The sequence below is a fragment of the Protopterus annectens genome, chromosome 5.part0 (genome assembly GCF_019279795.1).
Source record: "Protopterus annectens isolate FY-2018-M chromosome 5.part0, PAN1.0, whole genome shotgun sequence".
Taxonomy (NCBI): Eukaryota; Metazoa; Chordata; order Ceratodontiformes; family Protopteridae; genus Protopterus; species Protopterus annectens.
In genome coordinates, this window is record NC_056735.1 from 1,163,329,141 (window position 1) to 1,163,342,053 (window position 12,913).

Below are 12,913 nucleotides of genomic sequence, written 5' to 3' on the forward strand. Positions count from 1 at the left end.
CCTGCGGCCCAGAGGACAGTGGAGCAGAGGAGGTCGATGCAGTTTTAGATATCTTCTCCAGGGGCTCTGATGAAGCTGACGGAGCCGGAGATCTCTTCTTTGATTTGCCAGATTTAGACTTATCGCTAGAAGAAGAATCCATAGCCTCTTCAAAAGAGGGTTTTAAAAGTCCCTTTAAGATTAGCTTATTCTTTCTCTCTTTGAGAACTCTTGGGCTAAACGCTTGACAAAAACTGCATGATTCCTGTAGATGGATAGCTCCTAAGCAGTAGACACAAATAGAATGCCCATCGGTAATGGACATTTTATACCCACATTTCGAGCACTTTTTAAAACCGGAAGGTTTGTGCTCCTTGGTATCCTTAGACATAATAACTACTGCACTCACAAACCAAAAATAAGACTTAAACAAATACAGGCGTTCACTCTAAAGGGCGGGAACGACTTATCAGTAACCAACATTAAAACAGTGATCAAACCACACCAAAACTAGCACACACTTAAACAAGGGATAGCAAACCACTAGGAAGGGTAGCTAAAACCTCTAAGTTAAACGGTTTGGACCTGGCTGACACAAGGTACAGAGAAGAACTAGGCCCTCTAACTGAAACAGGCCTAGCCCGAGGGAACAGAAGAGGGATACCACACAACAATCACAATCACAATCCTAACTAACAACTTTTAGGCAATTAGAGACACACTAGACAAAGAGCTATGAAAATAGCTTTTTATATAAATCAAAACTTTTCTTAGTCAAGTAAAAGAGGGTGCTTAGCCACAGCCAAGCGAGACCAAGTCCGAGCTACACGAGCGGCAAACGAGATCTGGGGATATAGAGCAGTGCACCTTGGGATACCTGCTTAGCCCAGCCAATGAAAGACTTCGAGCTAGTATGATCGGCCGAGTCGGAGCCGATATTCAGCTCCGAACCCACGGGTAAGAATGTAGGCAAGATAGGACTACATAACATCTTAAATTTTCTCCAGTTTGGTGGTTTTTCACTTGGCGTTCGTTTTTTTACAGTTTGTTCAACTTTGGTTTGACTACCTCATATTTAAACAGGGGGGGCAAGCCCTGATGCACCCCCATGTGGGGGGGGAATGTTCCCCCACTACGTATATATACCAACTCCGAGGTCACACTAACACAAAGACACACACACTACAAATATACAAAATCATCACTTTCAACATTTAAACACACACACACTCTAAGCTACCTACCCTAACCAACTACTAAAACTTACCCAAAAACTAAATCAAACTAAAATCCTATCCAAAACCCTAACCTACAAACTTACCTGAATCTCCATTAATAAACACAAATCGGACAACACACACAGAACCCAAAAACAACAAAGCAATAAATGGGATAGTACACTACATAACACACACTACAAAACTACTGCAAATTTAAAAAAAAACATATTCGAAAAAATGCAGTTTCAAAAAGCTGCACTTTTGACATTCTCAACTCGAAATACTGAAATCTGACATTTCAGTATTTCGAGTTTAAGAAATGGACCCATATATAGGTTCATGGGCTGGTACAAGGCTATCGGCCCTAGGGCCTATACAAGCCTAGCCATAACAATTCCCTGGATATTTCTTCCCACACTATTTACTTCCCTGGACCCCTGTCTAGCAGGGAGACTGACGTGATCCCCGGGGTGAATTTCCTTTCTCCCATCCAATAGTCAAGGTTTCTTTTGAAGAGGGCCAAAGAGGCGCTCTGTTTGACATGCATGGGCAGTCTATTCCAGAGTCTGGGGAGTCTCTGGGTCAGGAACCTATCCCCTCCAACAGGTTTCATTTATTGTGATAGGGTTTAGATCCCTGGAGCATGGAGCTCTGAGGGATTGACATGGCCTTGTATGTTAAGCAGAGATCGCCTCGGAGTAGACGATATGCGACAGAGTATAGTTGGAGCTTTTTAAGGCGGTCAGCATAGGGCATCTGCTTTAGTCCTGTGATTCTTTTAGTGAGGTATTTCTGCGGCCTTTCCAGTTGTTGCAGATGTCTTGAGAGTTACATACAATGGGTCTAATGAGGGATGAGTACAGTGGGACAGTGGCCTTCTTTTTTCTGGATGAAAAGCCCTTAGTGATGAGGTATGCCACATAGAAGGATTTCCTGACTGTTGTGGCGATGTGGTTATCGAAGGTGAGACCACTGTCCACCTGTGTCCCCAAGTCTCTCATCACACTTTCGGTGTTTAGTGTACTGCCACCTATGCGGTAATTCATGGGTACATGTTTTTTCCCAAAGGGGATAACTACATATTTCTTGGCATTGAGCTTGAGCCAATGGCTCTGGCACCAAGCATCTGTTTCTGTAAGGCCCTTTTGTAGAGTATCCACAGTTTGCAGTCATCTGCGAACTTTGTTAGCCAGAGTCCCTTAGTGTTGGCCTGTACTTCAGAGAAGTAGATGCCAAACAAGAGCGGTCCCGGGACTGCAACACTTGTCACATGTCTGCAGCTGGATTTGGAGTCGGCTACTTTTACAGTGTGGGTTTGGTGAGTAAGCCAGTTGGCAACCCATCAAGTGACATGGGGATTAATGCCCAGCTTAGTAAGTCTATCTATGATTCCAGAGTGGGGGGTGGTGTCAAAGGCCTTGGTGAGGTCCAGACAGGCTGTGTGGACCGCCCTACCCTCGTCCATGGCTCTGGAGACTGATTCGAAGAAGTCAAATCAGGTTCAGGAGAGAAGATCGGCCCTTCACGAACCCAAACTGGATGGGGTCCAGTGTTTAAAGGTTGCCAATGTCTTTGTTTATATGTTCCATGATAATACCTTCCATGGCCTTGCAGATCAAGCTCGTCAGACTGATGGGGGCAGTGGATCCCCCCTTGTGGAGTGGGATAACTGTAGCTGTGTGCCACTCAGTGGGCACGAAGCCTGAGGTGAGGCTATGATTAAACATGACACTTAGGTGCAGTTCATTTTGTAGTTCATGTAATGCACAGCCCGGGATGTCATCTGGTCCCATGGATGCTGAATTCTTAGCTTTGGAGAGTGCCTTTTTTACCTGTGTGGCCATTACCAGAATTTGTTAATCTTCCGGTATTCAGATGGGCCGTTAAGGGGGTGAGAGGGCGGGTGAAGTTGGCACTGAATTGATCTGCCAGGATATTGGCAATATCCTTGGGATCAGTATATTTAATGCCATTCTAGCCAGTACTTACCTATGAACCTATGAAAATGTGTCAGCAGTAACACCTCTGCTGAAAATGGCAAGTCTGAAACTATAAGCAAAAAGTACCCTTTTGTATAGAATTTTTTAATTAATCAGGCATACAGGGGCCAAATTCTGCCACATAAAAAAAAAAAAATCAAGCTTAAAGTCAGAACATATACTCGTAACCCAAAACAGAACTTTATACTTAAGTTATAAATACATTTCCATGCGTGACAACTACTCACAAGATTGTGCTAACAGAATGATGAGAACCTGCAGAAAATTTTGGACATCCACCAAAACTGAACAAACATAGGCTGGAATTCAGAAAGGGTTCTCATAAGCAGGAAACCTTAACATACCAATTTTCACACTGACTATAAGTTTTTCCAATTCTTAGACTGCCTAATGTTGTTTACCACTAGTGGAGACCACAGTACAAAGGGTGGTCTTGCTGGAACAGCTGCATGTTGATGCAACAACATGGAGCAACAGCTAATGCTAATTAGCCATGTGCTCTCCTCTGAATTGCCAACGGCTCCTGATTTTACTCTACTCAGTGATTCACAGAATCATGGCTGCACACATTTCCACTGTTGGAAGAAAAAGTGAACACTGTCAGAAGATAGCACCCATCCATTTGCTCCTATGAAGGTAGTTACGCAGTAGGAAAGTTAAGCAAAGATGTGTGGTCGCACAAGGGGACTGAAGCAAAAATTTAAAAGTTTGGACGTGTGTGCTTAAATGTTACACTATGGGACTGAGTTAAGAACTGGAGAGCCTGGATGTATATACATAAATGATGGAGTGTGCATTTCTTTAAAAGTGACTGAATGTGGAGGCTTTACTGTTGATCTGTGTGTGTGTGTGTGTGTGTGTGTGTGTGTGTGTGTGTATAGGAATATCTATGTAATGTGTGCATACACACGTAACGGGTATGAGTCAGTGTAGGAGGGACATTTGTTAAGAAGATGCATGGGTATTCCAGGAGAAAACCTAACGCTGTCAACTATGAGAGCACTAGGGTTAGGGTAGACTGTGATTCAGAGACATGTTATTGAGCCAGTATTGAGGTTTTTCTCACTGTGGTCACAGCATCTCTGAATCACATCCTTTCACAGTGAAAGGAGTGACCTACCTGCGGTAGACCTATTCTGCAAGTGGTGACAATGTTGCTGAATCTTAGTCTTGTGAGTAACTTGAAAAAATTCACACTCACTGTGTGAAGACATTTTGAGGCAAGAATAATTAAATTTAAATGTTCACTAACTCATTTAAGGCTCATAGTTACCACTATTCTAATCAAAAGATGGAAAAAATAATAATCCAGTTTCTTTCACAATCTTCTGCATTATATCTTTACGATCCATTTAATGCATGTATAATTGTTATTTTTCCAAAGTAGGACAAGCTGTTACTTGCTAACAAATATACAGTGCTTCTTATATAGTCAGTACTGCCTTCCCCATCTTAATCAACAAAAACAAAACAAATGTAATGAAAACAGACAACTGTCTCATTATCAATATTAACATAAATAATCTTTCGCCAGTTAGTCTCAACTGCCAGGACAAAAAGACAAACATGTAAAACTCTAGAGAAAATATAAATCTAGCAATGGAAAGTTTGTTTTATCCAGGTTTGCCAAAACATTACAAAATCCGTTACAATAATTAAATAAAAAAGTGATCATAATCTACTCTTCTATTCATATTTTAGGCAGCATCTACAAAATTCTCTCCATTTATTCCTCTGGTTTCAGCAAGATGTCAGCAAATACCTTAAATGGTTTATCTAACGTTTTTGGGCTTTCCTCGGAGGCCACAGGTTCATCTGGTACATGATCTGGTGAAGACTGCAAAAAAAAAAAAAAAAAAGTCTTCATTCTAGCTACCATACAGATGTACACACACTTGGGAAAAAAAGTATTACTGAGCAACAAAACTTCCTAGAAAAAAAACATATTTCTTCTAAATTAGAGAAGCTATTCCTGGATTTCTACTTCAATATTACATACAAGGGTCAACATCTCCACCCCCCACTTAGATCTTTCACTTCAAAAATACTATCTTCTGAAGCAAACACTTAAGTGATGTAAAAAGTACTACTTACCAGTGGATAAGATGTGAAATTATACCAAGACCTTATCCAGCATTTTTACAATAACTCTTGTTAGCGGGAAACAATTAAAATGCAAGTATCAATTACCAGAACTCTACTGAACACTAAGTAAAAAGTCTAGGATGACGTACAGTAAAAATACAGGGCATTACCAACCTAGAGACCATGATAACAGGAGCCAAAGGGAAAATACTAGCTAGAAAGGATACCTACCTGTAACATTACATCTTCAAAAGGATCTTAGCCAACGGTAGACATGTACAGCACTCAGTCAAGTGAAGTTGTTAAAAACGTCCAAGCAGATTGTACCATTTAAATAATTTAAAAAGAAATGTACATTTCCATGACAATGAGTAAACTTGAAATACTTATTTTCCTCAACCAACAGCAATATTTATTTGATACAAGTACAAGATTAGTAGATTTTACAATGTGGGGATCCAGAAGCAGGCAGCACAAAAATCAATCAAGTTCATTCCTTCTTCAATTTTATGATCCAAGTCTTTCTATAGTGACATCAGTTACCTGTTCCCTGCCTAAAATAAAATCAGTTAGTTCAGTTACTGCATATGTATACACTGCATAAAGAAGGGACAATTTCACCTTGGTTTATCAATGCAAAAACAAACACGAATAGAAATATAAAGGGTCTTCCCCAAAGCAATACAGAAACAGATTGCAAACAGCAGAACATGTAATAATGCAGTAGTCAGCATTACTATAAGACATAAGGTCCATAACAAGCAATCAGAGTATTACCTGGAACAGCAGCTTCACTCCAAGAGCAAAGCACCATCATTCTCTGTGTACGTAAAAGACCAAGGGACAGGCTTGATTTACAAGATGGATGTACACTAAGCAGCAGGATGATTTGATCCTTCCCAGTGTGAAAACTAAGAATTTAAAGACACTTTTTATAGCGGTGAATGTGTAGACGAACTGCCCTTAGTTACTAAAGTCAACGGAACTTTAAGCATATATTCTTGAAAAACATGACAAAATCAGAAAAAGCTTGAAAATGGTAGGCCTTTCTTCAAAGCTATTAACTGATCATTTTTTCCATTAGCAACTAATTTTAGTCAAAGACCAGAAGCAAACATCTGCAAACAATTAATCATGAGTGTGTGTACCAATTAAAAATTTACAAGGATTATTTCTTGCATTTGCAAAGTTACTAGCCATTTTTTCATATTAGCAAATGCTTTTAATTGGAGACAATGAGTCTTCAGGTGCAAGACACTAATCAGAAAAGGTCTGCACAGTGTTTTCTGATGGAAGATGGTACACAGTTCAGTAACAATAAAAGAAGTTTAATTAAAAGTATGGGAACTAAATAGTTACACAACCAGCTGCCTCCCCAGCAGCCTTACCACTTTAAAATCAATAAATAACAGTCAATACTTAGTTCATATACCCAAGGATAGCAAGTGCACTTTTACTTAAAGTTAATGTTTACCGGTTTACCAAAAGCATGCAACTTAACATTTTTACCATCCTTAATGTGAAAGACAAGAACAGACAACATTCTGTACAAGTGGGAACACATGCTCTAATGGATAATCCTAATTTTAGAAGAGGTAAAGCCTGTGTGCAGTAGCTGAGATGATGCAACTGCTCCTTCATGGAGGGGGTAAACTTTCTTTATGTAAAGTGTATACAGTTTCATGTGTTTGCTGCAAATAAGCGTTTTAAAATGCTTTTTTTCCTCTAGTGTTTTGCAATTCTAACATGGAATATAAATGGCCTTGCCGGTACAGGTAGACAAAAGGCAAACAGTACTGAATTACGTTAAGAAATATAAGATTGGATAATGAAAGAAAAGTTGTGTAAAATCTTACCATAACCATCAACGTCCTTCTCTTCCATGGTGTATTCATCACACATGGAGTTTTCTCCTCTTGCTACTCGAATGTGTGGCCACTATACATAAGTTTTCAGTCATTGTATGGTGTGTGAGATGTCTGACGTGGCTAGCACAACTTGGGCCATAAAAGTGACATCTGCATGCACCAGCCCTCAGAACCAGTCCTAGCATGGATAATGCTAGCCCTGTGCCATCCAGAAAGGCAAATGCTGCATAACAGGAGGGGTAGGGGGGTGGGAAGGAATACTGCAACATGGAAGAGGAGGACATCGATGGTTAAGGTACGATTTTGGACAAATTTTCTGTGTCCTTCTATTCCCATGTTGCAATATTCATCACATATGGGTGAGTGACAAAGCTCATTGTGAGGAATGGGGTGGTGGTCTAGAGGCGGTATCCAGGAATCCATTAAGGATAGTCCTGGGAATGCCCATTCTGACTCTGGAAATATGGTCTAACTTCTAGTGTTTGGTGAAGGTGTGCAGTGATGACCAGGTGGCTGCTTCAGGAATGGTAGAGGTGTCCAAACCTCTGAAGAAGACTCCTGAGGAGGCCCATAGCCCTGGTAGTGTGCACTTTAAAAGTATACTGCTGGGATTTCCCATGGAATTGGTAGCAGAAGGTGATAGCTATTGAAATCCAAGTTGAAATAGTTTGTTTGATTACTGCCTTTCCTAGGGCTCTGAGATGGAAGGAGACAAAGAGCTGGTCAGCCTGTCTGATGGATTTTGTTTTGTGCAGGTAAAATCTGAGTTGTCTGTGTGCATCCAGGGAATGGAGTACTCTCTTACTGTCCCCCTGTGGGTTAGGGAAGAAGGTAGGAAGGTAGATGGCTTGACAGTGAGAGATCATTCACTACCTTGGGCATGAAGGATGGGTTGGTTCTAAGAATAACCCTGTCAGTGTGGAATACCAGGAAAGGTGGAATAGCCATGAGGACTTGTAGCTCTGAGACTCTTCTGGCTGAGGTCAAGGCCACGAGTAACAAAGTTTTCCATGTACAGTGTTTTAGGGAAGCTTTGTCCGCTGGCTCAAAAGGAGGAAGTGCAAGCTTTTCCAAAACACAGTTGAAATCATGGGGGTGGACATGGCTTCCTGGGGCGTCTCAGATAAAGGACCCTCTTAAGGAATAACTTAACTGGTAGTCTGGACACCGGGGGGGAGGGGTCCAGCGGAAGACATGCTGAAATGGCAGACAAATCGGCTTTAATGGAAGAGCAGGCCAATCCTGTCTGCAACAGTTCACACAGGTAAGACAGAACTAGTCTCCCTAGCAAGCGGGTGCAATTATCTTTTGAGACACCATATAGAAAATCTCTTCCCCTTAGAAAGGCAAGATTTTCTCATATTTGTTTTCCTGGCATCCTGCAGGCCAGTGAGCATGTCCTCAGTGTAAAGGTGTCTGAAGGGGATCAGAATCCTATCAGCCACAGTGAGAGATGAATCAACTGTCAATATGGGTGGATTTGAGATCCCTTGTGCTGTGTGAGAAGCTAAATTGTGGGGACTACCCTTGGATAGTTGTAGTAGTCGGGGAAAACAATTCTGTCTTGGCCAATAGGGAGTCACCAGCAAGATTTCTGATCTGTTCTGCTGAATCTTCAGCAGGACCTTCTGTACAAGTGGGAATGGAAGTGGGGATACATAGAGAAACTTCCCCTTCCAAGAGACTGAGAAGGCACCTGCTGTCATTGCCTGAGGGTATGGAAGCCTGGTGCAAAAGTAAGGAAGTTGCCTGTTGATGGAGGAGGCAAACAGATCTATTTGAGGTGTACCCCACCAGTGGGCCAAGTCCAGGAAAACATCCCTGTGCAGCATCCATTCATGGCGGTCTGTGATGGATCTGCTCAGAGAATCTTGCCTGGGTGTTCTGCAGTGCAGAGATGTAGACCGCCTGTACGGCAGCTCCCTGGGAGGTGGCCAGTTCCCACATTAGGAGAGCTAGTCTGCAAAGTAAGAAAGATTTGGTCCCCCCTGTTTGTTGAGATACCACAGCACTGTGGTATTGTCTGTAAAGACCTTCAGAAGTCCCTGTTGTGGATAACTTTGGAAGCCCCGAAGGGCCAGGATAATTGCCCTCATTTCTGAGACATTGATGTGTGCTTTTTTGTGTGACTCTGGCCACAGTCCCTGCACTTTCAGATGGCCCAGAATTGCTCTCCAGCCCAAGTCAGAGAAGCATTTGTGTGCATGATCTGTTGGGGTGGTTGGAGGGGAAGACCTGCATTGAGGTTCACTTGCTTCAACCATCACTGGATTTTTAGTTTGAGGCAGGGCAGGAGGGGAATCCAAAGGGTGTGAGTGCTGGGTCCAGACTGACCTTAGGTACCACTGCAACTTTCTCATATTGAGTCTTGCTAATGGTAACATGGGGATAGTGGTTGCCACGTAACCCAGGTGCCTGAGGTACTGCCTTGCTGTCAATTCTGTTGTCTGAAGGACCATCAGTAGATGTTCTTGTCAAGCTGTCCACCTTTTGTTGCGGAAGGTAGGCTCCCATGATGGCTGTGCGAATCCTACACACCAGGAAGACAATGTCTTGAGAAGGTTCCAGGTGGGATTTTGGAAAGTTGATCCAAAATCCCAGGGACTGTAGGAGGGAAGTGGCAAGAAGTGTGTGTTGCTGGAAGGTCTCCTTGCAGTCTGCCTATACAAGCAGGTCATCCAGATAAGGAAATATCTGGATTCCTTTTGCTCTGCAAAAGGAAATAACTGGAGCCAGACATTTGGTGAATACCCTGGGTGCACTGGTCAGCCCAAAGGGCAAGGGAGAGAATTGAAAGTGCGACGGGCCCACGGAAAACTTCAGGTATTTCCTGAAACTGGGCTTGATGAGGTTGTGAAGATAGGCATCCTTTATATCTAGGGTGGTCATGAATCCTTGGGGAAGTAGCAGTGGGAAAAGAGTTGTAAGGTCAACATCCTGAAAGTAGGAATGTGAAAGAAACAGTTAAGAGAAAGATCCAGGATTGGTCTCCAAGGACAGTCTTTTCTTGGGACTCTGAAAATCTTGCAGTAGAAAACCTCCCCCTTTCTCGGCCAGCGACACTGATTCGATGGTGCCTTGGTCCAGCAGGGTTTGCAGTACTGGCTACAATACTAGTAGCTGTTATTTTGGAGGTTGTGGTATACCCTTTCGCTTTGGGGGCATAAGCCAGGTCATAAAGTACCCGTTTTGAATGATTGAAAGGACCCATTTGTCTGATGTGATGGATGTCCACAAAGGAAGACAGTGATAGAGACAACTGACACAGGGAGAGGGTGGGGGTTACAGAGATGGCAGGTAGTCAAATACTACCTGCCTTGTCATGAAAGGGCAGCGTCTGGTTAGAGGAGAGGAAAGCTCTAGCAGAATGGGGTTGCTTCCTGGTTGTTTTTCTAGACCTAATGGGAGCAGCAGGGCGAGAGTGCTTTCTAATAAACTGAGTTTTGGTAGGGCAGTTCCTTTGGGATTTTGGGATGGGGGAGACTAGCAAGCATTTTAAATCCTGCATTTCATTCCCCTTTTGCTGTAGTGACTTAAATCAGCCACTTTAGTACCGAACAAAGCTATGCTGCCCAGAGGGGCATCAATCAGTTTTGCCCTAAAGTGGAATGGGCTGGAGACATAGCCATGAGTATCTTCTCAAAGCAGATGCTAATGCTGCTGAGCTAGATGAGGCTTGAGATGCTGATGCTGCTGACCTAGCTGAGGCTTCAGCAGCATCATACCTGCCATTTATGGAGTGCCTGGTGACTTGGGAGGCGAGAGCCAGAAGGGAAGACAGTGAAGTTTTGGCAGCAAAACCTGGTGTATCAGACAATTCCTTGTAGGCCTTCTCCAGGAGAGATGAGGCATATTTAGCCATGTGTGTGTCTGGTAGTTTGTAACCCTGAAGGCCAGAATAGCAGAAGTGTAAATTTTCTTACCCAGATGCTCGGTTTTGTTGTCTTTGTCAGCAAGGAGAATGGTGGTGGTGAGCAATAGTTTACATGCCTTACCTGTGCATATGGAAATTGTGGCAGGGCCTGCTGGAAGACACTTTACAAGATACTTGGCAGGGACTTTATAAAATCTATCAGGCCTGTGTGGAGCAGGGGGTTGTGAATCAGGGTTCAAGGATGCCAAGGAGAAAGCATCCAGGAAGGCAGGCAGAATTGGAGGGACAGCAGTAGGGGTTGGGGAATCCATCTGAATGAGGTCATGCCACCTTTTTTAAACGTCAGTCATTTCAGAGGATTCCCACTTAAAATGCTCTTTCCCCTTAGCAATGGCTTTTCCCAAAGGTGAAATGCTCAGCTGCGGAGTCTGGATCAACGGATTCTTCCTCTGGGGAGCCATACCCCAAAGGAGAAGGAAACAGAGGTATAGGAAAGTGACTCCTCAGATGGAGGATCAGAAAAATCCTCTTCTTCCCTCATGGGTCGGTCACATGTTTGAGGTCTTGGGCTCAGAGTAGGAGGAGGCATCGTAGAAGTCCCTGAAGTGGAAGGCCATCAGGCATTAAACAAACTTTGGCTGAAGGCCTGCCAATTAGGCACGCTTTATTTTATTTTATTTATTTTATTTTACATTTGTTGACTGGGCTAGTCTAACTAGATACATGTCCATTTTCAGTAAAGGCCCAGGGAGAAGCTCCACGAGACCAAAAACAAAACATTTCATCTACAAACAAAAATCACATAAGCAACTATGAGGAGAAGAAGATATGTGCTTCCTTTTTTACTCTCTCTTGAAAAGCCTGGCGGGCATCGGAAGGGAGGAAGGCCTGGAATCAGGTGACTGTAAGGAACTGGAGGGATCCGAAGGACCTACCTGAATCACTGGTTCCCCCCAGCTTCAGAGACCAACGTCAGTAAAGCCTCAACAGACATGCCCTCATTGAAGGATTGCACAGCTACCATGGAGGTAATCACTAAATACGAAGAGGCAAAGCCCAGATTCCATACCAGTTGACATCAGACACAGGAGGCGCAGAGGTAGGGGTAAGGCTGGTAGTCTTTGCCTTCTTTCTTGGCAGTTCGGCAGGTACATCAGCGAAACCCTCCACACCTAGGGCTATTTGCTTTACTCATTGATTTTCTAGGCAGAGATTGAGCACATGCAGATGACTGCGCAAGGATTTGGGCACAAATGTCTGACAAATGGAGCAGGCCTTGTAGTCGTGAGATAGACCTAAACAGAAGAGACACTGACCATGGGCATCCTTTCTGGGGTATCGGACGGCCACACTTACACTTACCTTTTCTGGATTACATGAACAGGCATTAAATAAAATGAATGAAACTTTCCGGTTCCCCAATGGGGCACTTATCTGATTTCTCCTAATCTGATGGTCGGGATGGCAGGAACACCCGACGTTCGGCTGAGAAGTTCTGAGGGCTGGTGCGTGTAGACGTCACTTTTTTGGACCACGTTGTACTAGCCATGTCAAGATGTCCCACGCACAATACAGTGACTGAAAATTTTGTATACTGGCTGGATGTTCAAGTAGCAAGAAGAGAAACCCCCATATGTGATGAATACTGCAACATGGGAATAAGAAGGGCATTTTGTGAATTTGACAAAGAAAGGAATTAAGGATGGACCTTCAACAGAGAATCAGCTACAAAGGAAAATGTAGTATTACTATTTGATTACAAGGAGGGCTCCGATAGTGACTGAAGAAGAAAAAAGAAAAAGATGACAATGGTATATTTATGGTAATGAAGAATTATTAGCAGGGGAAGAGGATTACACTGGCATATATTTACATGCCAAAAACTAA

The 12,913-nt window shown here is 43.0% G+C and overlaps 1 protein-coding gene across 3 annotated transcripts in view; it reads right to left on the minus strand.

The window, feature by feature from the left end:
* LOC122801567 (U2 snRNP associated SURP domain containing) overlaps positions 1-12,913 on the minus strand; it is a 2,423,494-nt gene that overhangs the window by 2,091,111 nt on the left and 319,470 nt on the right. For all 3 annotated transcript variants that reach the window (XM_044071008.1, XM_044071006.1, XM_044071007.1), the window contains one exon: positions 4,962-5,036. In XM_044071008.1, coding sequence (XP_043926943.1) covers positions 4,962-5,036 — 75 coding nt within the window. The remainder of the gene's footprint in view (positions 1-4,961; positions 5,037-12,913) is intronic.